At 44.3% G+C, this 26,319-nt stretch overlaps 1 protein-coding gene across 1 annotated transcript in view; it reads right to left on the reverse strand.

Annotated features, from left to right (window-relative positions):
* Positions 1-26,319, reverse strand: part of TUBGCP3 (tubulin gamma complex component 3) — a 105,982-nt gene that overhangs the window by 58,871 nt on the left and 20,792 nt on the right. Inside the window, exons 3-11 of the mRNA XM_054446560.2 lie at positions 20,881-20,948; positions 15,247-15,324; positions 14,119-14,336; positions 11,974-12,146; positions 10,804-10,922; positions 9,985-10,110; positions 3,117-3,185; positions 2,640-2,772; positions 805-971 (exon numbers count right to left, since the gene is read on the reverse strand). Of these exons, the coding sequence (XP_054302535.1) occupies positions 805-971; positions 2,640-2,772; positions 3,117-3,185; positions 9,985-10,110; positions 10,804-10,922; positions 11,974-12,146; positions 14,119-14,336; positions 15,247-15,324; positions 20,881-20,948 (1,151 nt within the window). The remainder of the gene's footprint in view (positions 1-804; positions 972-2,639; positions 2,773-3,116; positions 3,186-9,984; positions 10,111-10,803; positions 10,923-11,973; positions 12,147-14,118; positions 14,337-15,246; positions 15,325-20,880; positions 20,949-26,319) is intronic.

Here is a 26,319-nt window from a genome sequence, read left to right on the forward strand (position 1 = left end):
TTTCATCCATGAGAAACGGAGGAGAATACAGGCCACTGCAGCCAGCAGCGCCCACACAAGGCACACCTGTTTCAGATGGCCAGGCCTCCGCCACTTCCCGCCACACGCAGTCTGCGGCCCCGACAGCCCACTCCCACAGGAAAACGCCAGGGTTTTTCCAAGGCCAATGTGATATTTATGGCAGTGCTTCTGTGTTTCTTAACCTTTAACGTGTTAAACTGCACTACAACTTTTGTTAGATTCCTTTCTGTTGTTTTAATGTTACTGACAAAGCTTTTGAGTGTGGTGCCCCTCACCCTACCTTCCACCAAAAGCCCTATCATTTCTATCATGCGATTTATTACGCAACAGGATTTTTAAGCAGCACATGTTGTGTTACAGAACTACTATATTTCAATAGCTACATATACAACTAACTTGTTTCATTAAGCTGTTAGCACCAAAGCGAGTTTGCAAAGTAATCATGGCAAAGCAGCAGAATCTGCAATGATGACTGCCCCAAGACTCAGGAGGCCTCGTCCTGCTTTGCCATCCACGTGCTAGTAAACTCGGACGAGTGATTCCACCTTACTGAGGAATGAACTGGGATAATTCTCCACTAACCAAAGAACTCATGAACTTATCTGCTGTTCAGTGAGATAACCAGCTGTCGAGGCACTGTGTAAAATGTATATGGTATTCAATTGACGTGCAGTCACATTCCTGTTAGGAGAATATGGTAATCATGAGGGGAAAAATGAAACAGCATAACTGCGTGCCCATGCTTTTTAAATCCAAGTCTCAGAACCAAACACCGATCCTTACTTCGTGGTAAGTGTCCTCAAGCTCCCCATCATATATCCAGCGGTACAGGAAGCTCAAAACAGGATGAGACACGAGGCTGAGGATGTGCTGCACCAGAGACCGCATGTACGGGTCTCCTGTTTTTGTGTAGGCGTGGACAGCTGAGGCCAGCTCACCTCCTTTCCTTCCTGGGAGAAATGGAGGAAAATACACAAAAACATCCACTTTTACACTCATAGTACACACCAGTCACTTCTCAGTAACCAAAGACGCCCAAGTAATTGAGATAAAGAGCATTTGTTTTCTTACAGTTAATACCATTTTGGACCTAGAAGCAGCAGTAACATGTCATGATTCAGAAACCAGGAGGTCCAGACTCCAACCCTGGCTTTACACAAGTGTGTGAGTCACTCTTCTCTTTAGGACTGCTGAGGAATTTTTCAGAAACAAACAGTAGCAAAAAATTGCTGGCTACACAATCTAAAGTTCACATGACTTTTCATGCGTTTTCTACTTGAGACATACTAAGTAAGATTCATGCTTCATGGTGCAATGGAGGGCACAAATATATATGAAAAGCAAAATTCTATGAATCAATACTTGCACTTTTTTTTTGGTATGATATGCTAGCCCCAACCCATTAACTGGTTTCATAACCCATTAACTGCCTACAACATACAGTGTGAGAAACACCGCTCTATGTAGAAAGAGGCCCCCCAGGCCTTGGCCAGAACTATTATGCAGTATGAAGGACTGGGAGTGGCAAAAATCTGGTCTGGAAATAGAAGCACATGAAGAGTTCTTATGTTATGCTAAGAATTCAAGATTTTATTATACTACTGGTAGATTTTAGGGAGAGGAGTGACAGGATCTGATTTTAAGAAGATGGCTCTGGTGTGTGTACACAAAGCGGGGGTGTAAGATTGAATATGGGTATCGGACAGCAGATCTTATAACAGTCCCTACAGCACCAAGGCCAAGCGCACAGGCTGAGCAGAGTGAAGAGAGTGAAGGACCCCACAGGCCCACTGGACACAGAAAGTGAGAGAGGAGTTTGGGGGATCCAGTTCCGGAGGAGCGCTGGGAACTGGAGAAAACGCTGGCATTTATTTACTGTGCTCCACTTCTCTCTTTTTTGAGGGAAGTACCAAGAGGTGAGAGAGGAAGGTGTGCAGACAGCAAGATGACCAATGGGGCCCTGCAGATTCTGGGGACCACCCCAGGCAGAGGATGGCAGTGAGAAGGGAACTCTTGTGTGGCAGATGGCCAGCTCGCCCATCTCATGTCGTCCTAACAACCCTAAAAGGTAACTGCTACTAGGATCTCAATGTTACAAACGAGGGAAAAGGCAAAGAGGTTCTTGGCCAAAGTAGCACCAACAATGAGAAAAAATGTCAGAAAGCAGCTAGCAATACAGAACCTAGAGCCAGAGAGGCCAAAGCAAGACATGCAAATATGGGAACATCTGACCGAGAGTCACCAACATGGTCCCTGACCGCAGAAGCACTAAAGGCAAAAAGCAAAATGCAAGGAAAGGCGACCAAGGGAGCAGCAAGCACCATGGGGAGCCATAACCGAGGACCACGCAAGAGAGAAATCTTTAAACACAAGACACCCTCCTCCTTCCCACCTCCATCTCAATGCCAGCCCGAGCTTCTACCGTATAAATACTGGGCCACACTGGCAAGTGGTTACGTCCCCTCTTGGTTCCTATCTTATCGATTCCTATTGAATCAACACGGCCATTAAGGATAAAAAAGGGCAGGACACAAAAGCAAGCCTGGATGGCACACCCTACAAACAAGTTCTGAAACAAAGCAAGTGCCGGACGCGCATGGGAAAGACGCGCATGGGACCTTGGCAGTGGTCCACTAGGGCCGCAAGGGTCTTCAGTCGTATTTTGGGATCATAGGTCCAAACCAGGAGGCGCCGAAGTGTTAAACTACTCTCAAGTCCCAAATTCACACCCTGGTCATCCTCTAGTTGTAGCTAAAAAACAATAAAGATAGAAATGTTTAAGTACAAATAACTACATAGATCACACATCTTAATCTATATCAAGTGAACATAAGAAAATGATTATACTCATAAAAATGAAGCCAAAATCCCCTTTAAAAAAATAGTATTTTTAAGCTACCTTTAACTGGTAGAACCCCGAAAATTGGCAATTAACTAGCTCTAGGCTACACTGAAACTTGATATTCAAACCTTACAAATAACATGAAAAATATTGCTGTATTTTAAAAGTAATGTATGAAGGAACTTAAAACATTCTATATAGCTTCAATTTTGTAACACTTTAAATCATAAAGAAATAAAAATAAAATATTTACCTGAGAATGTAAAACAGAGAGCAATCGATAGTATTCTCTGAGTTCCTGGTGCAAGGCGGCACAAAAGCTCTGTTTGGAGGAGAAATATAATTAAAACACGACACACTCATTACACATTGACTGATTCTAAGTGGAAAGGTATAATGCATTTAGATAAAGTTCAGGTGGGGTTCCACAAGATTTAAATTCAGGTTTTGTCAATAATCTTCTAATCATCTTAATCACCACAATATATATTTTAATAACATGAAAAAAGTGTTGTTCCTTAGTACAAAAAGCATGAACTTTGCAGAAGAGGAATGGAAAAAAAAATCTATGGTATAGTTTTCATGAAGTGTAGTGGCTTTAGAGAGTGATCCTTTAAGATTATATCCCCTGTAGATCTAATTAAACTAAAGAGCTTTTGCACAGCAAAAGAAACTACTATCAGAGTCAACAGGCAACCTGCAGAATGGGAAAAAAATTTTTACAATCTACCCATCTGACAAAGGGCTAATATCCAGAATCTACAAAGAACTTAAACAAATTTACAAGAAAAAATCAAACAACCCCATCGAAAAGTGGGCAAAGGATATGAACAGACACTTCTCAAAAGAAGACATTTATGCAGCCAACAGAAACATGAAAAAATGCTCATCATCACTGGCCATCAGAGAAATGCAAATCAAAACCACAATGAGATACCATCTCACACCAGTTAGAATGGCGATCATTAAAAAGTCAGGAAACAACAGGTGCTGGAGAGGATGTGGAGAAATAGGAACACTTTTACACTGTTGGTGGGACTGTAAACTAGTTCAACCATTGTGGAAGACAGTGTGGCGATTCCTCAAGGATCTAGAACTAGAAATACCATTTGACCCAGCCATCCCATTACTGGGTATATACCCAAAGGATTATAAATCATGCTGCTATAAAGACACATGCACGCATATGTTTACTGCGGCACTATTCACAATCACAAAGACTTGGAACCAACCCAAATGTCCATCAATGATAGACTGGATTAAGCAAATGTGGCACATATACACCATGGAATACTATGCAGCCATAAAAAAGGATGAGTTCACGTCCTTTGTAGGGACATGGATGAAGTCGGAAACCATCATTCTGAGCAAACTATCGCAAGGACAGAAAACAAAACACTGCATGTTCTCACTCACAGATGGGAATTGAACAATGAGAACACTTGGACACAGGGTGGGGAACTTGGACACCGGGGCCTGTTGTGGGGTGGGGGGAGCGGGGAGGGATAGCATTAGGAGATATACCTAATGTAAATGACGAGTTAAAGGGTGCAGCACACCAACACGGCACATGTATACATATGTAACAAACCTGCACGTTGTGCACATGTACCCTACAACTTAAGGTATAATAATTTAAAAAAAAATAATTAATTTAAAAAAGATTATATCCCCTGTAAATATTCAGGGTTAAAATGTAATTTTCTTTCATGCTCTTAATTAACAAAATTTTAAAATTGGCAGCTCAATGCCAATCCTCCTAATTTTTATTCTGTTTGCACTGCTTGTTCTTCTGACCCCTATTGGTAGTAAGAACTTTTCCACACATCTCCAATCTTAAATACTGAAAGGAGGCCGGGCGCAGTGGCTCACGCCTGTAATCCCAGCACTTTGGGAGGCCGAAGCGGGCGGATCACAAGGTCAGGAGATCGAGACCCATCCTGGCTAACACTGAAACCCCGTCTCTACTGAAAATACAAAAAATTAGCCGGGCGTGTTGGCGGGCGCCTGTGGTCCCAGCTACTCAGGAGGATGAGGCAGGAGAATGGCGTGAACCCAGGAGGCAGAGTTTGCAGTGAGCCAAGATCACACCACTGCATTCCAGCCTGGGCGACAGGGTTAGACTCCATCTCAAAAAAAATAAATAAATAAATAAAATACTGAAAGGAGTCAGGTCAAAACAACAGGAATCAGAAGCTAGAAGAGGCACCCTCATACACCTGCATCCAGCCCTGTGGCAAGAACCTTCAGGGATGAGCTGTGGGATGTAACTCCAGGATGCCTGGGAGCAGCTCTGCTGTTCAAGGAGCCTTCAGCAGAAGCAGCATGCAAGGGATAAACCTGTGTTCTTTCTCATTCAGTTTTATCCAGCAAAACTCCATCAAAAAAATTTTTTTAATTGTTTTTTAAACTTGTTTTCTTTAAGTAAATAGGTAGGTTGCATACCGTTCTGTGTATTTTTAAAATATATCAGCAGTCACCTATAGGTGTATTTTACTGCATTTACGTTTTGTGGACTAAGACAAATATGAACATTTTCAAGTTTGAAAATGAACATAAAACATACTAATTTTGTAGACACAAAAGGACACATCAAAAGTGAGGCGTGCAAGAAGAACCGTCCTGGAGTCTGGAATGAGACAGACCAGGGAGTAAAAATCTAGGGCTCCCGCTGGAGGTACCGCCACGCGTCAGCCCCTGACGGTATGAACCTCTCGGCTCATCTACATAGGGAGGAAGAATAAATGCGATCATGTAGGGCAAGCGCCTGGCACAGGGTGGACACAAAGGTGCTTACTAAACCATAGGTCAGTTTTCTTAGGTAATATTTACAGAGAAAATGACATGGAATCTGCTCAGGCACAGCATCACTCTTTACCAAAACTCCATCTCACCCCCAGGGCAGGAGGGCAGACACACAAACACATCAAAGCTTTTAAAAACCTTTTGAAATATGCGGCCAGGTGCAGTGGCTCACACCTGTAATCCCAGCACTTTGGGAGGCCGAGGCGGGCAGATCATGAGATCAGGAGATCGAGACCATCCTGGCTAACACAGTGAAACCCCGTCTCTATTAAAAATACAAAAAAATTAGCCGGGCGTGGTGGCGGGTGCCTGTAGTTCCAGCTACTTGGGAGGCTGAGGCAGGAGAATGGCGTGAACCCGGCAGGTGGAGCTTGTAGTGAGCTGAGATCGCGCCACTGCACTCCAGCCTGGGTGACAGAGCGAGACGACTCCGTCTCAAAAAAAAAAAAAACAGAAACAAAACCTGCTGAAATAATCAAATCATTATCCATCGTGTAGAATCTAAGTATTTATATATAGGTGTATGTGAGTCAGCTTCGGAGAAGTCTACAACCAAAAGAATGGAAGTGCAGGCAGAGCGTGGCAGCGCCACACACACTCAAAGGGAAAAGGCCTGTGGTTAGCAGAGGCTGTTTCCACCTTGGTTCATTAAATGCACATGGAAGTTTCACACTTACAAAACAGTATCTTCATTCATATATGATTTTGCTCCATTTGGTATGCCTAGAGCCAGGACACCTCCAAGGCTAATTGGGGGCACTGGTAATACTGACACAGGACATAAATTATGCAAGGCATAAATTAGGGCACACGGTCACCCCACTGAGAGCACACGCTGGCTCCTCAAATAAGATAAATAAACCATCACTCCCTCAGCAACTGGATGGCGCAGAGCAATGACTTCAAACAGCGGGAAATGGAAGTGGAACAGAGACAGCTTTGGAACAGAGTGACACGTCACACCCTGGTCCATACCTGCCATCTACTAGTCAGGGCAACTTGGTCAAATCAATCAAACTTGCTGAGGTTCAATTTTCACATCTGCAAAATGGGGACAATTAATGCTTGCCCTGATCATTTTAGAAGGCTGCTATGATAATCAATAAGGAGAAAGAAGATAAAAGAAGAGGCTCTAAAGTCCAGTACTATAAACGCAGTCCCCAACCTTTTTGGCACCAGGGACTGGTTTTGTGGAAGACATTTTTTCCACGGACCAGGGTGGGATGGGGAGGCAGGGTGGTTTTGGGATAAAACTGTTCCCACCTCAGATAATCAGACATTAGATTCTCATAAGAAGCACGCAACCTAAATCCCTTGAATGCACGGTTCACAACAGGGATCACGCTCCTATGAAACTAATGCCGTCACTGATCTGATAGTAGGCAGAGCTCAGGCAGTCATGCCTGCTCGCCCTCCACTCACCTCCTGCTGTGCGGCCCAGTTCCTAACAGGCCACGAACCAGTACCGGTCCACAGCCCAGGAACTGGGGACCCCTGCTATAAAACATAATACGATACTACTATAGTGATGATCAATCCATCTCCTGGGATAAAATATCTACATAATGGTTTAGTTATCCTGTATTGATTTTGTGTGTGTGTTTTGCTTCATGTCTATCAAGTTGACTAGGACCCATCAGTGACACTTGCATAAGATGATGATATAAACCCAGACATGATAAAACACTCCCTTTGGGAAAAGGGACAGGGACTCTAAAATTACAGCTAGCTGCTGAGGGGACGGCCCATCAGTCCCACCTGCCTCGAGAAAGAGCCAGCTCACTCCTATCTGCCCTTGCAATGAGGGAGAGTGGTGGCTGGTCATCGAGCAATTCACTAGACTGGCAAACAGAACAGAAAACAGTGCTAGACTGGGAAGCAGCATCTTTATACGCATTCTCTCCCCACCTTCACAATCCTGGAGGTAATCACTACTCCACTCTATGCAGGAAGAAACTTGTGGCCAACAGAAGATAACCTGTGCAAGATGACGTGACCATTAAAGGAGAAGCCCAAACCGGAACCCTGGGCTGCCTCGCTTCAAAGCTCAAAGTGTGACACCTACTCAGTAGCCACGCTACCACAGCACGCTCCTACCCACTAGCCACGCTCCTCCCCACCAGCCACGCTCCTCCCCACCAGCCACACTCCCCCCACCAGCTACGCTCCTCCCCACCCGCCACACTCTTCCCCATCAGCCATGCTCCTACTCACCGGCCACACTGCCACACCACAGGCCTACTCACCAGCCATGTTCTTACCCACCAGCCACGCTCCTCCCCACCAGCCACGCTCTTCCCCATCAGCCATGCTCCTACTCACCGGCCACACTGCCGCACCACAGGCCTACTCACCAGCCATGTTCTTACCCACCAGCCACGCTCCTCCCCACCAGCCACGCTCTTCCCCATCAGCCATGCTCCTCCCCACCAGCCACGCTCTTCCCCATCAGCCATGCTCCTACTCACCGGCCACACTGCCACACCACAGGCCTACTCACCAGCCACGTTCTTACCCAACAGCCACACTTCTACACACCAGCCACGTTCCTCCCCACCAGCCAAGCTTCCACCCACCAGCCATGCTTCTCCCCACCAGCCATGCTCTTCCCCATCAGTCATGCTCCTACTCACCAGCCACATTGCCACATCACAGGCCTACTCACCAGCCACGTTCTTACCCACCAGCCACGCTCTTACCCACCAGCGACGGTCCCACCCACCAGCCATGCTCCTCCCCACCAGCCATGCTCTTCCCCATCGGCCATGCTCCTACTCACCAGCCATGCTCTTCCCCATCAGTCATGCTCCTACTCACCAGCCACACGGCCACATCACAGGCCTACTCACCAGCCACGTTCTTACCCACCAGCCACGCTCTTACCCACCAGCCACGCTCCTACACACCAGCCACGCTCCTCCCCACCAGCCAAGCTTCCACCCACCAGCCATGCTTCTCCACACCAGTCACGCACTTCCCCAACAGCCACGCTCCTCCCCACCAGCCATGCTCCTCACCACCAGCCATGCTCCTCCCCACCAGCCACGCTCCTATGCACCAGCCAGGCTCCCACCTACCGCCCATGCTCCTACTCACCAGACACGTTCTTAACCACCAGCCACGCTCTTACCCAACAGCCACGCTCCTCCCCACCAGCCATGATCCTCCCCACCAGTCACGCTCCTCCCCACCAGTCACGCTCCTACACACCAGCAAGGTTCCCACCTACCGCCCATGCTCCTCCTCACCAGCCACACTGCCACACTACCACACTACTCGCCTACTCACCAGCCACACATTCTTACTCACCACCCACACTCCTACTCACTACCACATTCCCAACCACTGGCCATGCTCCTACTCACCAGCCACATTCTTACCCACCAGCCATGCTCCTCCCCACCAGCCACACTGCCACACCACACACCTAATCACCAGCCATGTTCTTACCCACTAGCCACACTGCCACACCAAGTGCCTACTCACCAGCCACATTCTTACCCACCAGCCACACTGCAGCACCACACTTCTCCCCACCAGCCACACTCTTCTCCATCGGCCACGCTCCTACCCACCAGCCACACTGCCATAAGTCCTGTGCTACGCTGGGCTTATAGTACACAGTTGTTTTGTGATTCAATAATTTTTGGAGATTTCATTGGTAGTAATTACTGCCCAATAATCAACCTATGGACAAGACCACATGCTGCTTAGCCACAAAGAAGGGCTGGACAGTGGAGATGCCACGGCTCCTATCAGCTGCCCCGTCAGGCTCCAGCAGGAGGAGAAGCAGCAGCAGCTCCCTCCCAACCATGCGCTGTGCCATCGGCAGTGCCCATCCAGGGCTGTCCAGACAGCCATAGCCAGGATTCCCATCTCCAGCTTCGGCAGTGTTCCCAAATCCTGCCTCACCGTGCTGCCTGGGGAATCACGCAGCTGGGAGTGTCCCCTGTTGGCTGGCCCCGTCCCAGCAGGGCCCCTCCTCCACCTTCCGGAGGAGGCAGCAGCAGCTGGGCAGGGCCCCCTTTGAGCATTTGGAATCGGGCAATGCCAGCTCCCCATGGCCAGCTCTGTCTCACCATTTTCTCTGTATTTTACAGTCCTCCAGCAGTTCCTGAGCCAACCTGCTGTATTCAATGTCCTCATCAGCACCTACTGTGGTTTCTACTGCCTTGAGCGGACCCTGACAGTTGACTCTCAAAGCTGCTTTACTTGGAAAGAGCCTTAGGAGGAGCTATTTCACAGTAAGATTTCAACTAGAGTAAGCGTTTCCCAAAGTGCGCAGCATCCCAGCATCCTAGGAACCATGAACGCACCTGCCCAACGAGTCCGAATGAGCGGTCCAGGCTCCTCTGGTCCGTGTATCTTCTGATTTTATTATGCAACCATCCCAACTCAGAGAGCCTGACTGCTGTGTCTCTCAAAGACCTACTTAGATTTGCCTAAAAAAGTAAATATATCAAATGTTAAACACTAAAAATCAATACTAGAGTTTTAATTAGTATTTTTCTCAAGCACTTATACTTTTAATATTATAATCCTTAGGCTTCAAGACATAAAAGTTAAAACTAAGATCCCATCACTAAAGGGAAGGAAAGCACATTAAGTGACAGTGTGATGGAAAGCACCTCAAAGGGCATGGTGAGCTCACTTCACACCACCCTGCAGTTGGCCTGTGGTGTGGCAGAGAAGGTCTGTGATCTCGGTCACGCTGTGAAAGGGCTAAGAGCCACAGGGTGACCCACCCCACAAGGTAAAGGCAGGTTATGGAAAAAGGAAACAGAAGTGGGTGAAGACCCCTGACCTGGAATCCTGCATCAATGCCAAAGGTGCCAAGGGAGCTCTGTCCCCTGGGTGCCTCAGCCACCACATAGCAGGATGCAGAAATCGGCTATGGGGCAGCCCCATCAGTAGACGCGAGGAAAGGAGGCACGCATTAATCACAAGGGTCCCCATAACAAAACTGAATGGGCCACAATGGACAGAAATAGAAACCAGGACTCCACAGTGCAATTTCACCTCACGCCCGATTTGCAAAACCCCAGTACCACCTTATCAATCAACAGCCACTATCTGGACTTCATGACATGTTTTTTCTTTCTGAATATTTTAACTTAGATTTTATGTTACCATACCTTTCCTTCTACTTTGTAACAATTTTCAGTGTTGTTCATTTTGATGTTTTTGCCATCTATGCCCTGAAAGACGTACAAAATGTCCCTTACCAGAGCTGCTTCTGTAATTTCCATAGTACCTGAAAAATCATTTTTTAAAGAGAGTAATTACTAGACAATACATTTTAAGAGACAATAGATATTATGGTACAATTAGCTTCAGATTAGATATTTGCCACCCCAATGAAATTTACTAACTCAATAAATAAGCTCAAGATGAAAAAGAGAGTATGAAGTTAGAAAGAAACAAGGCGAGTCTCAGTCTAGAGGTTGGCCTGCTGTGCCATGAACACACAGCTGTCAAACACGACATGAGTCTGCAGCTGTGGACAGAGGCTGGACACAGGAGCCACACACAGGGACAGGCAGAGTGGGGCAGATGGTGGAGACTACTACGGGGTGCTAATACTGTGCTACGATGTCCTCCAGCTCTCAGATGCTCCTCACCTTTGCATTCTATGCAAGGACAGGTACAGGTAACATCCAGAGCCATTTCAGAATCAGCAGATTATGAGCCAACAGGGAAGCCCAATCCTCTGTTTTCAGGACACTCATGTTTCAAACGCTGCTAACTGTAGTGTTCTCAAGAAAGAAACTCAAGCTTCCTTTTGGAATCTAGCAGGGCTTTAAAACCCTCCATGAGGTATTCATCTCACCATTGAGTAATTCCTCAATGACTCTCTTCAACGTGCCAGGCACTGTGCTAAGCACTAGCACCATAAATGAAAAGACATAGCCCCTCTGTGGACTTAAGACTTTGCTGGAAGAAGGTGACTTTTAAAAGGGGGCCCAACCCAGCCTTAAAGACTTTCCCAGGGAGAACGGCAGGATGAAAACAGACAGGCAGAATGTGATGAGGAACAGCAAAGAGGAGAGATGTGGACGGAGGAGGCCACATGGACAAGCAGCCAAAAAGCAGACTGCTGGGAGGAAAAAGCCCAGGTGGCCTGGGGTAAAAAGCCAAACTCCCCAAGGCGCCGCAGACCACCAGGGACTCTGGACTTCATCATAAAAACAAGAAGAAACCACTAAAAGGTTTGAGGTGGGGCTCGTGGGCCGTACTTTAAAATAAGGAAAGGCCGAATTCCAAATGTTCACAGAAAAGCTGTATAAACATAGATCCTTACTCACCACCCGTATCCCCTTCTCTCCTGGACCTTGTCATGTTGCGAGACACAGCATTGGGGACACCTTTTGAGGTAGTGGCTTGTGAAGAAGGCTGATTTGCAGTTAAAGTCCATGCGAGTCGTGACCCCAACTGCTGTCGAAGGCAATCTCCTACTCCTGGGGCTTGATTAGACTGTCTAAAAAAAGAAACATGTATTATCTTCTAATAGGCTATTCACTGAAGAGACAAAAGTGTCCCTAGAAACTTCTCTTGTATTACTATCGTGAATTACATAAGTTTATAAATCTGGTATAGCTGACACCACGACTTTATCCTAACCGAATATATCAATAACAGACAGTCCCAAGTCCCTTGAACTTGGCCAAGCCTCCTTGCGACCCTTGGCCTAGCGTTTGGACCCAACTCAGCAATCGAAAAATCATCTTACTGCTACCTTACAATATATATTTCTTACCATTAATATCAAAATCTATTTGGCTTTTCTTTATAAACATATAACATACCTTACCCACCCCATAACCACTTTGAAATTCTCTACTTATTTTAACTTCAAAATCAACAACTCTCGTTCACTCCCCATGTACTGAGCAGCGGAATCGAGTCACTGTGACACTGCCCCAGGCGCCTGGCCTCACCTGTCTTCAGCCTTCAGTGTGCTCACTATGAAAAGAAACTACAATTTTCAATTAACTGCTAACGTATACAAACGTATAAAATCTAAGGCAAATGCATATTCAAGGTCAAGATGGCTTGTCAGCAATTTTGAGACTATGTCAAAGGTTTTTGAAAACTGTAAGAACCTCATAGCTGATTTCTAATAGCATCAGTTTTGACAGCTGCAACAAAAATATCACTTCGTGGGACTACAAAACACAAAAATGAGAACCTCAGCTGCACTACAGTTTCCAGGTGCCAGAGCTTGGATTTAGTACTGGTGCAATATTGGGGTGGTTTATCCATAATCCACTCATGAAGTAAGGAGAACAGGAAAGAACTAAAACAGTTCTTATTTTATTCCATTTTCATCAGGAAAGAAGTCAACAACATTCACTAAAACTATGTCTTTGGGCATAGTTCTAAATTTAAGAAGATGATTCTAAAAGACTTTCAGTTCAAAGTTCTCTACACAGATTTTTAATAGGATAATAATTAATTCAAATTCTGAGGTATAAATGAGAATGTCAATTGATTCTTTTAGCTGGAATTTAAATTCTAGATTAAATGTGTCAAGTTCTGTTTTTAAATGCTTTGTGTTTTCTTTATAGAACACTAGACCCCATTGGTAATCCATATGTATAGAACACACATTCTGTTTTCGAGTATCTTGAACATAATTGTATAAAACACAAAATGATTTATAATTCTATTACACTCACATGGAAAACACCATTTATCTGATGCTAAATCCTTGGTCACTGTTTTTCTGGAAAAATATCTACTTTATGATAATCCACTTTAATGCGATTTCCAGCAACCAACTATGGCAAAAAGCAAAGCCACCTGTTTATCTACATATAGGAAGAATGTGTAATTAAAAACAAAGTTCCATCCATGAATGACAATGGCGCCTGTTTGATTCTCAGCTGTAAATCCTGTATTTCTTGAAAACATGCTTTGACTACATACATAACACCTTCGTTGTGCATTCCTGCATTTCATTATCTTAATTCATATGCACTAAAATGTCACAATCCTTAAAGACCCCAGCACTCGTGGAAAGTTCAACCTTATTTTATTTTACTTAACAATTTACTAAAGAATCCAATGAGGAGAAAAACATACATCAATGAAGAGGCCACTATTCCCTAAGGAAAAATCTGAGCACACAGTCAGAAAGCCTCCAGATGAAGGGCTTTGCACAGGCTACTTCAAGCTCCTTCGTGATGGGCACTTCAGTGACAGGTGAGAGCTGGCCAGAACTTTACAGCCAGCTCTGTGGATTACAAAGTGGAAAGAACTCCTGCTGTAGCATAGCTCTGAAGAGTAACACTCAGAGATGGAGTGCATTGGACACAGTGCCCAGAACACTGTCTGGCACGTATGAAGCCCCACTGATACTGTGGGCGAACACCAATGTCTGGTTAACAGCCTGCAGGCGTCTCTGTTTCTAACACATAGAGAATCTGTACACATCGGTGTGGCCTTACCCTGGGAGGAGAGATTGTGGTGCAGGCGCGGGGCCACTGAGGGCACACAGGCCGATGCTGCTGATGCCACTGCTGCCCACGCTGCCAGAGCTCTGGGCTGACTGGGCACTCCGATCCTGGTAGCTCAGGGGAAGGGTCTGAGGCCTGGCATAGTAGTAAGGGGTTGAGTGGGCATCTCTTGGTAAGGCCTGAGCAAATAACGTAGCATAGCTAGAAACCTGAAAAGAGAAACACACTAAGAACAGAGACAGGAAATTACAGAACAGTCTTCCCAAACCGAAAAAGGTCATTTATATTCAGATTTTCCTTCTATTTCTGTAACTGGATTTGGATTCCATACTTTATTAAACAATAAATAGATGTTATGCTTTTGAAATATGCCTAAACTGATAAAGTTTTAGAAAATTTTCTGAACTCCAACAACTACTACATTATCTGATAACTAAACACTCATTCTGATCCAAGCAAACTGAAACTTAAATAATTTTTTAAAGTTAGGCATTATTAAAGAATGATTGCCCTCTATATATTCATATCTATATGGTTTACATGTATATTAATATATAATGATTGCTGAGATGAAGCCTTTAGCAATAGACAGAACTCTTTCACCCACACGCTTCAACCTCTTTGCACTCCCACGTCTCTGGTAGGTACTTTATTATACCAGCCTCTGGGGCACAGAGCACTGGAATCACTCTGACATACTGCAGGGGACAGACACTGAGCCCAGTGATGACAGGGTTTCACTGGCACAAAAGTAAAGAATGCTCATAACTGAGAGCATGAAAAACTCCTAAAGGGTCTTCTGGTTCATAAAGAATTACCTATCAGTGCTGATATTAGTAACTTCACAAAGTAAACATTTTGAAAACTAACCATTTATTCTCTATTTAATCACCCATTGTTATGTCTGAATAACAAAATTCTGAAAAACATTATCAGGAAACTGCACACTGACTAAAAATGTCCTTAAAAAGAAAAAGGAAAAGAAATCTCCTGACCTTCCATGACCAGACAAGCTTGTTGCTTTCCTAGCATTATTTTCTTAGCTGCAGAAGTCGTTTCCTATCAAAGTCGGCCAGGGTGTCCCAACAGACATGAAGCTGCAAAGGCAAAGCCACTTACCTTGCTTGGCTGCCTGCGTGGGTCCTCACTGAGGCTCAGCAAGAGGTAGAGTATTGACCATTTATTTTTCAAAACTCCCTGTTTGGAAAAAAGTTAATATTAAAAGAACAATTTTATACTACTCTCCAGCCTTATTTTCCTCTTTCCTGAACTATATTTCCAAACTAGAAATGCATTTTAAAATTCACATAGTAACGTCAAATCTAACAGTTCATAAGTATTTTCAACAGTGCCACCCATCCGAAGGCGGAAGCAAATGTCCTCATGCAACCAACAACCTTGGGTCTTTCCTTCCCTTATTAACTAGCTCTAAAGTCCCCAACATGAAAAGTTTTTTAAGTTACCCTATTCCTGAATAACAGTATCATCTCCCCTGAAATAATTCTTATAATGTCCCCAAAACTGTAATTATGAGACAAAGCCATCATAAAAATATGTGAATTATTTTTTCCTTTATCAACATCCCATTTAAGCCACAAGCACAAGTTAGTCTCAGCATCATGTGTACCTAAAGTCAAGATGTAGGTCTGGGCCGGGAACAGCGGCTCACGCCTGTAATCCCAGCACTTTGGGAGGCCAAAGCAGGTGGACCACTTGAGGTTAGGAGTTCGAGACCAGCCTGGCCAACATGGCGAAACCCCATCTCTACTAAAAACACAAAATTAGCCAGGCGTGGTATCACGCACCTGCAGTCCCAGCTACTCGGGAGGCTGAGACATGAGAATCGCTTGAACCTGGGAAGCAGACGTTGCGGTGAGCTGAGATCACACCACTGCAATCCAGCTGGGAGACAGAGCAAGACTCCGTCTCAAAAAAAAAAAAAAAAAAAGTGGGTCTGAAGCACTTAGCTATCAAGATAACCAACCCACAGGTTTCTATGCAAGGGTTATCATATAGATTTCACTAATTTCCAATTGTGTATCACACCAGTCTGATTCATAAACATAACAGCAGCCAAACCTCAGTATACTCTATTCAGACAGCCTTACCTTTTGCATGCACATGTAAGTACCTTTATTTACACAACAAATTATGGGATGATTGCTTATATTATGTAAACTTTCCATTATATAAAACATTCTCTGAAAGTTTCTTTTAAAAGTAAGCTCATCCCAGGTATTTAAATTACTGTCTAACTTTTAAAAAATGGTTGACATAGGCTTTTTCAGAAACTCAACTAATCCCCAGCCAGGGCCATAAGCATAAGAAACAGACCCAGCCCTGATGGAGTGTGTCTCATCACAGGCAACAGACAAGTGGGCAGATGCAATGTGACAAATGGCACTTCACAGCTCACGAAAGGGCTTCTGGAGGAGACTCGAGTCTCCTAGAAAGATGGACCGTGCAGAGGGAGGGACAGGAACAGTGAACACAGCAACCTAACAAAGGCCAGGAGTGAGGAGGGAAGCTGACATCGGAATGAGGCCTCCACGCTGCACCAAGAAACTTGGATTTGGAGGTAAAGACAACAGCAGGAAGCCTGCAAAGGATGTCCTGGGCAGAGGCACCATCACCGCACAAGTGACGAACTGGCTGGAGGGGACAACATAAGAGGAAGACCACTGTTATCTGGAGGGAGATGCAAGCAGCTGAATGCAATGCAGTGAGCCGAGTGTGTGCTCAGGCATGTGTCCCTGGCGAGTCCCTGCAAACCAGCATCAGGGGCCCGTGAGGCTCAGGCACTCAGGCCCAGGACCAAGGAGCCAAGCTGCCGCCAACCTTTAGCTCTTTCCACACATTAAATCCTGTCATCGTCACAACCACACTATGGCAGGGCTTATTCTCTTCATGCCATAAATGAGAGAACAAAGGACAGCAAATCTGAATAACTCACCCAAATCACAGAGCTACATGCAGGGTTCACACCCAGGTCTGCCCAACTCCAAAAGGGACAAACGAGAGATATAGCTAGAGAGTCAAGATGACACTCAGGTTCTCATGGGGGGCAAGATCAATGGTGCTGTCATTCACCAAAAGAGAGAACACAGAAGAAAGAGCAGGCAGCGTGCGGGTGGATGCAAATGGATGCCCAGAGGGGTGGAACAAGGCGCAAGACTTCCTTCAGCTCAGAGGATGCCAAGCTGTGAGTCCCTGTGGGAGTTTCCAGGAAGTCTCTGAGTGAAATGACGGGTAGGTGAAGGGAAAGACAGCAGGAAATGTTCTACCTTTGCACTAAGAAACTGCTAGGTTAAAAATCTCAGATTTTATTTTAGCAAAGATGTATCTGAGGGTGAAAGGTGGAGAAATTTCAAAAATGAACAAAATTATGCACCAAAAACTTAGCAAGTGACATAAAGGAAGAGGCAGCATTTTTTAACTATAAAAAGAGCAAGTATAAAACACCCAGTATCTCTTGTCTGCTGAAGACCATTTGATACAAAGGTGTGGACGGAAACAGGGAAACTACAGGAGACGGTGAGGCAGTCTGGGAACACCACTAGCAACACCACCAGCCAGGAGCCACTATGAGAATACCACCAGCCAGGACCCACTAGGGAACACCACCAGCCAGGACCCACTAGGGAACACCACCAGCCAGGACCCATTAGGCAACACCACCAGCCAGGACCCACTAGGGACCACCACCAGCCAGGGCCCACTAGGGAACACCACCAGCCAGGACCCACTAGGGAACACCACCAGCCAGGACCCACTAGGGAATACCACCAGCCAGGACCCACTAGGGAATACCACCAGCCAGGACCCATTAGGCAACACCACCAGCCAGGACCCACTAGGGACCACCACCAGCCAGGGCCCACTAGGGAATACCACCAGCCAGGACCTACTAGGGAACACCACCAGCCAGGACCTACTAGGGAACACCACCAGCCAGGGGCCACTAGGGGAACACCACCAGCCAGACGCCACTAATGACCCTGAGACCAGAGGGATCAGGCTGGAGACAGCAGCTGCAGGGTCCAGGAGGGGCCAACACAGGGCAGGGCCTGCCCTCAGGAGCTGTGGGCACAGCTATGCCACTGACAGCTGCCCAGCAGCAGGGGAGATGACAGTTTAGTGTCACCCCTCTCCCAACTCCGGACTCACCCTGGAGCTTAAGCCAGCACCAGCTGAAGCCAACCGGGAGACACACAGCAAGAGGCTGGGAGTATAATCTGCCAGGCCTGGAGAGCACAGAGTGGGCAGGAGTGGGTAGAGGAGAGATATGGCAGAGGAAACCAGACCGTTCCCACCACTCTGGCAGTACAGATGCTTTTAACCATCCGAAACCACTTCAGACCTGCCACCTCAGACTCTGAAACTACAGGACCACAAGTTCAGATACAAAACTTTTAAAACTGTGCACAAACTGAATTGTACGTGAAGAAAGTCTTATCGGGACACGGTAAGATCTAGAGGAACACCAAATAAACATCTTTGCAAAGCAGCTGTTTAGTGCCCAGCACAAGAGCTGATCTCAGCTTTCCCGGCACTGCCATACCAGAACACCCCTCATCAACAAGGCACCACCTACCATGCCACCACAGCACCTGCACGCTGTTCCCTGCCCTCGAGGCCACAGCCCTGCCCAGGCAGTCCAGCTGCACAACGTTCTAGTTCTACTCCCCTCATAAGCCACCCTCCCCCCTCGCACTTTCCTGCTCAGCCACGCTTCAGACCTAGCTCAGGAACACCACGGCACTCTACTCCCAACTCCACATCAACCTGGACCCTCCTTCCACTCCAGACTCCTTCCTCTAGGTCTAACAACAACAAGAGCAAACATTCGGCTGCACCTTTGACCTTTCGTCCTCATGGTCTGCACAGCACACCCACATACGAGGCCCTCGCTAAGACAAGATAAAAAATTAGGATCAACAACCTTCACACTTCTGCGGAGCCATTTTTAGCAAAATGATAGAATGGCTACTAACCTGAATCTACTATTCTACTTTGTTTAATTGTTGGTCTTATACTATTATTTCCTAGTATTTTTCATCATGATTCAGTCATGGAATGAAAAAGCCAAGCAAATCAGTTTTGGGGGCGAGCCCAAGGGAGCAGGCCACTATTTAAAACATTGATATTTAGGAATAAACATGCAGAGCTCCAAACAAAATTTTGGAAAACAACCATTTTAAGTCACAAAGTGTCTAAATAGGGCCAGGCGCGGTGGCTCACGCCTGTAATCCCAGCACTTTGGGAGGACGAGACGGGCAGATCACGAAGTCAGGAGATCGAGACCATCCTGGTTAACATGGTGAAACCCCGTCTCTACTAAAAATACAAAAAAAAAAAAAAAATTAGCCAGGCGTGTTGGCGGGCGCCTGTAGTCCCAGCTACTTGGGAGGCTGAGGCAGAAGAATGGCGTGAACCCAGAAGGCGGAGCTTGCAGTGAGCCCAGATTGCGCCACTGCACTCCAGCCTGGGGCACAGAGCGAGACTTCGCCTCAAAAAAAAAAAAGAGTGTCTAAATATGTTTTCATCCAATGGCTAATATTAACAAATACAGCAGCTTTTATTAGATGAAATCTCCCTTTGGGGATCTTGGTAAGGCTAAGAATCTGGAGAAATATGGTATCCAATAAGCAAATCTTTTTAACATACAGTGTGTAAAAAATGGTTTTAAAAATGGAGAAAGATTTAAGAAAAGCAAATGATACAGCAGTTTGAAATAATTTGCCTGGAAATGAATGGACAAAAAAGGTTCCTATTTCTTACTCTGTAAACATTGCAAAGATAATATCACAAATATTATGGAAAAAAGCATGCTTAAAACAGTGAATCCAAGTCAAACAATTAAGGAATCAAAATGGGCAGCAAATGAACTAAGTTTGTTTCAAGAGCACAATATAGCAACAGAGGAAGACTCAAAATAAAAGAGTTTAAGTACTAGCAGCATTAGGCCTGACTCAATCATTTTCACTGTGTAACACTAACAGCGTTTGTTGCACAAAGCAATAAACCTCTCTAGATTCACTTTCTTCTCCATAAAAGAAAAGAAAGCTGGATGAACTAAGTTCCTTTATAGTCAGAAATCACAAAAATCTCACCCTATGATTCAATTAATGTATTGGTATACAGGCTGCCAAAATCTTTTATCAAAATACAAGGCTGGGCTTGGTGGCATGTGCCTGTAGTCCCAGCTACTTGGGAGGCCCAGGCAGGAGGATCGCTTGAGCCCAGGAGTTCGAGACCAGCCTGGGGAACACGGCGAAGCCGCGTCTCAAAAGGAAAAAAAAGGTTAGAAAAATCATTCATTTTCAAGTATCAATATCCAACCACATTCAAAATCAATTTTTTCATTATTCACTATGGCAGTACAAATTATGACCCAATGAATAAAGTTTATCAGTCAGATAAATTTTAACTATTATATGAAGATAAGTCAAGACTTCTACCAATGTGCTTCCTCCCAGCAGTGTAATTTAGCGACTACAATAAAAACTCACAAATTCTGTTGACTTTCCCAGTGCAGCTTCATTCATCTTTATAAGCAATTTAGCATTAAATCCAGCTAAAACTTCTAATACTGAAGCTCACACAAAAAAAGCAAATGCTATCTATAATTAAAAGCAATTACCAATTATAGAAAAGTTTAATATGATACCACAAAAAACATTCAAAGGTTTCTATACCACTCATCATATCCTCAACAATGAGGGCAATGACTTCCAGAATTCTGCACTGTACCTGTGAATGAAGTTTCCTATGGAGTTCTGAAAATAATGCAGCATCTGCTTCTCTTCGTTGTCGAATAACTGAAAAGACAGAAAGAAAATAAGCGTGGTAATTACAAACACCAAAATTCATTTTTATGATACTATTTCACCTACGATAACATAACTCACAAGTGATGAATTCAGAGTCAAAAGTCATTGTCAAATTAGATGATGAGCAACTTTTAAGCTCTATGAATCTGATCAATTCATCTAACCTCCCTGACATTTATAAAGTATGGAAAGTATTAGGCTGGGATCAAAGAGTTTATGTGAAAATTAGGTAAAGTAATAGAAATAATGGGATTACTTACAGTCCATCTACAAATATTAATAAACAGTAAGGCAAATTATGATCACTGTAACCAGTTAACAGTGGTCACCTGGAGGTAGGGATGGAAAGTGAAAATATTAGGAATCCTGAATCCAAGGGCAGTAAGTTAAGTACAATATTCATGGTCATTCATTCTACTTGGAAACCACATATCCTAAACATTTTTGTTAAGATACACAGCAGGCTGGGCGCGGTGGCTCACGCCTGTAATCCCAGCACTTTGGGAGACCAAGGTGGGCAGATCACAAGGTCAGGAGATCGAGACCATCCTGGCTAACACGGTGAAACCCAGTCTCTACTACAAAATACAAAAAATTAGCTGGGTGTGGTGGTGGGCGCCTGTAGTCCCAGCCACTCAGGAGGCTGAGGCAGGTGAATGGCGTGAACCCAGGAGGCAGAGCTTGCAGTAAGCTGAGATTGTGCCACTGCACTCCAGCCTGGGCAACAGAGCAAGACTGTCTCAAAAAAAAAAAAAAAAAAGATACACAGCAATGTTTCACCTTGTTTCAGTATTAAATGTCATAATTACTGTTTCAAAATAAAATTCAAAATAGCTTATTAATTTTCATCCACCAATTCATTTGATTAACAAATGTCTTTGGCTGTTCCAGCTACACTTACAAATTATCTGAAAGCAGTTGCAGTGAATGAGAAGTTCATTCTATGTTCTCTTCCATGAAGGAGGAGAAGCTGCAGTTGTATTGGGTTCCCTGGGGGAAGAGAACCCACTTTGCTCACATTTACAACACTGCAAACATCACCTGTGCACAGGTGCCTCTCAAAGAAGCTGTTACACCCACTAGAAAGGTGCCACCTTCAAAGGCTAGCTTATAACATCAATACTCTAATGAACCTTTGTATTTATCCCATTTTAGTAGTATGACTTTATAAAGAGCTCATCAGCCAATCACATTTAGCATTAAATGTTCTAATTCATCTGTACGAAGATAATGACTGACTTTACAGCCAACCCAATATTCTTCAGCTAAAAAAGGATCTTGGTATGAAGCACATACCAGAGATTACATAATCTAATCGTGACTATACATTCAACTCTTCCTATATGGAAAAGGAAAGCTATCTTAAAATATACTACGTAAAATGCATTAAACAAAATGAATGCAATTAAAATTTAATATAATTTACTGTATTTACAACATAAATAGACTCCAAATACAACCATGAAATCAAGCAAGTGATGCTCTTTCTATAGAATGAGACTGGCACTAATTCATACATGCACTAGTCACAGCACAATAAAATAAGAAAATGAACACAAAGTATTTACAAATAAGTGATGTTTCTCTATTAAATTGATTCTCTATTAAATTATAACACATCTCCAGTTACAATGTACCCCACCTGCCAGTGTAGAAAATGTTTTGTCACACATGATCACTTTTGCAATTTGTTTCACTATAAAACATACTAGCACTTTATTATTTGAGGTCGGTTACATCAAATGGAAAATTAACTTTTCTGTATTATTCCAGAGAGCAGAGCTACCATAATCAACTCAACTATCAACAACTGTAATCAAATTTCAAATGTCTAAGCATTCATAAAACATGACAAATTAACAGTGCCTATCACAGGAAAGGACTACAGGTGCTGAAGGAGGTGGTGCTCACTGGAGGTTCCCAAGAAGAGTTGGGGACACCTGCTGGGGACACCCCAGAGGCACCTGAGTCAGTCAATACACAACATGCCTTAATCTCAAAACAGAACACCCACAGGAAACACAAACTCTACATTGTTGCAGTTTTCTTCTTTAAAGGGAAAATCCCAGATTCCCTTGAATATCCACTGCAACAATGTAGCTGTCAGTTCTTTATGAGTTTCAACAAACTTTATTTTTAGCTACTATGACACACTTATAGTAGTATGCTTAAATATGTGTAATATGCTCACCATGAGGCCATGAAATGTAACTTTGTAAAGGAAATGGTCCATTTATCATAGTACCTAATTGTTGGAGTCCTCAGTAATCATCTAAAATGTGTAAAATGGTTTAGGGTTCAAGAGGAGAGTATAGTGTTCTTATGTTGTTATATAGACATTGAGGAAAATAAATTTTAATACATTAACAGCAGTCTAAATAGCCCATTTTTATTCCCCATCTTAAATAATACATGCATGCTCAGCAACACCAAAGCTCTGCGTTGTAACAGCAGATGGATCATTTCAGACTCCCACTGCTCATCCAGCCCTGAACAGGCAAAAGCACTTATGTCTAGGTGAAGTACTCTGGGTCACACCCTCAACTCTATCCAGAACTGACTCGCCATCCAGTGCAGTCACACAGGTCTGTGGGACCTCCACAGACCATGGGCCAAACATAGTTCATAATGCAATAGCCAGGGGTGGAAAACTGTGCCATGCAGGACTTCTAGAAGGTGTTATCACTAAGACCCGAGGCCAAATGGACTTCTAGAAGGTGTTATTACTAAGACCCAAGGCCAAATGGACTTCTGGAAGGTGTTACTACTGAGACCCAAGGCCAAATGGGCTTCTGGAAGGTGTTACTACTGAGACCCAAGGCCAAACAGACTTCTAGAAGGTGTTACTACTGAGACCCACGGCCAAATGGGCTTCTAGAAGGTGTTATTACTGAGACCCACGGCCAAATGGGCTTCTAGAAGGTGTTATTACTGAGATCCACAGCCAAATGGGTTTCTAGAAGGTGTTATTACTGAGACCCACAGCCAAATGGGCTTCTAAAAGGTGTTATTACTGAGATCCAAGGCCACATGGACTTCTAGAAGGTGTTATTACTGAGATTCAAGGCCAAATGGGCTTCTAGAAGGTGTTATTACTGAGATCCAAGGCCAAATGGGATTCTAGAAGGTGTTATTACTGAGACCCATGGGCAAATGGACTTCTAGAAGGTGTTATTACTGAGATCCAAGGCCAAATGGGCTTCTAGAAGTTGTTACTACTGAGACGCATGGCCAAATGGACTTCTAGAAGGTGTTATTGCTGAGACCCAAGGCCAAATGGGCTTCTAGAAGGTGTTATCACTGAGATCCACAGCCAAATGGACTTCTAGAAGGTGTTATTACTGAGATCCAAGGCCAAATGGACTTCTAGAAGGTGTTATTACTGAGATCCAAGGTCAAATGGGCTTCTACAAGGTGTTACTACTGAGACACATGGCCAAATGGACTTCTAGAAGGTGTTACTACTGAGGCCAAATGGACTTCTACAAGGTGTTACTACTGAGACCAAATGGGCTTCTAGAAGGTGTTATTACTGAGATCCAAGGCCAAATGGGCTCCTAGAAGGTGTTATTACTGAGATCCAAGGCCAAATGGACTTCTAGAAGGTGTTACTACTGAGGCCAAATGGACTTCTAGAAGGTGTTATTACTGAGATCCAAGGCCAAATGGGCTTCTAGAAGGTGTTATTACTGAGATCCAAAGCCAAATGGACTTCTAGAAGGTGTTACTACTGAGGCCAAATGGGCTTCTAGAAGGTGTTATTACTGAGATCCAAGTCCAAATGGACTTCTAGAAGGTGTTATTACTGAGATCCAAGGTGAAATGGGCTTCTAGAAGGTGTTATTACTGAGATCCAAAGCCAAATGGACTTCTAGAAGGTGTTACTACTGAGGCCAAATGGGCTTCTAGAAGGTGTTATTACTGAGATCCAAGGCCAAACGGACTTCTAGAAGGTGTTACTACTGAGGTCAAATGGGCTTCTAGAAGGTGTTATTACTGAGATCCAAGGCCAAATGGGCTTCTAGAAGGTGTTATTACTGAGATCCAAAGCCAAATGGACTTCTAGAAGGTGTTACTACTGAGGCCAAATGGGCTTCTAGAAGGTGTTATTACTGAGATCCAAGGCCAAATGGGCTTCTAGAAGGTGTTATTACTGAGATCCAAAGCGAAATGGACTTCTAGAAGGTGTTATTACTGAGATCCAAGGCCAAATGGACTTCTAGAAGGTGTTACTACTGAGGCCAAATGGGCTTCTAGAAGGTGTTATTACTGACATCCAAAGCCAAACGGACTTCTAGAAGGTGTTACTACTGAGGCCAAATGGGCTTCTAGAGGGTGTTATTACTGAGATCCAAGGCCAAATGGACTTCTAGAAGGTGTTCTTACTGAAATCCAAAGCCAAATGGACTTCTAGAAGGTGTTACTACTGAGGCCAAATGGGCTTCTAGAAGGTGTTATTACTGAGATCCAAGGCCAAATGCGCTTCTAGAAGGTGTTATTACTGAGATCCAAGGCCAAATGGACTTCTAGAAGGTGTTATTACTGAGATCCAAAGCCAAATGGACTTCTAGAAGGTGTTACTACTGAGGCCAAATGGGCTTCTAGAAGGTGTTATTACTGAGATCCAAAGCCAAATGGACTCCTAGAAGATGTTACTACTGAGACCAAATGGGCTTCTAGAAGGTGTTATTACTGAGATCCAAGGCCAAATGGGCTTCTAGAAGGTGTTATTACTGAGATCCAAAGCCAAATGGACTTCTAGAAGGTGTTACTACTGAAGCCAAATGGGCTTCTAGAAGGTGTTATTACTGAGATCCAAGGCCAAATGGGCTTCTAGAAGGTGTTACTACTGAGATCCAAGGCCAAATAGGCTTCTAGAAGGTGATATTACTGAGATCCAAAGCCAAATGGACTTCTAGAAGGTGTTACTACTGAGGCCAAATGGGCTTCTAGAAGGTGTTATTACTGAGATCCAAGGCCAAATGGACTTCTAGAAGGTGTTACTACTGAGGTCAAATGGGCTTCTAGAAGGTGTTATTACTGAGATCCAAGGCCAAATGGGCTTCTAGAAGGTGTTATTACTGAGATCCAAAGCCAAATGGACTTCTAGAAGGTGTTACTACTGAGGCCAAATGGGCTTCTAGAAGGTGTTATTACTGAGATCCAAGGCCAAATGGGCTTCTAGAAGGTGTTATTACTGAGATCCAAAGCGAAATGGACTTCTAGAAGGTGTTATTACTGAGATCCAAGGCCAAATGGACTTCTAGAAGGTGTTACTACTGAGGCCAAATGGGCTTCTAGAAGGTGTTATTACTGACATCCAAAGCCAAACGGACTTCTAGAAGGTGTTACTACTGAG

Source organism: Pongo pygmaeus, chromosome 14 (assembly GCF_028885625.2).
Source record: "Pongo pygmaeus isolate AG05252 chromosome 14, NHGRI_mPonPyg2-v2.0_pri, whole genome shotgun sequence".
NCBI lineage: Eukaryota > Metazoa > Chordata > Mammalia > Primates > Hominidae > Pongo > Pongo pygmaeus.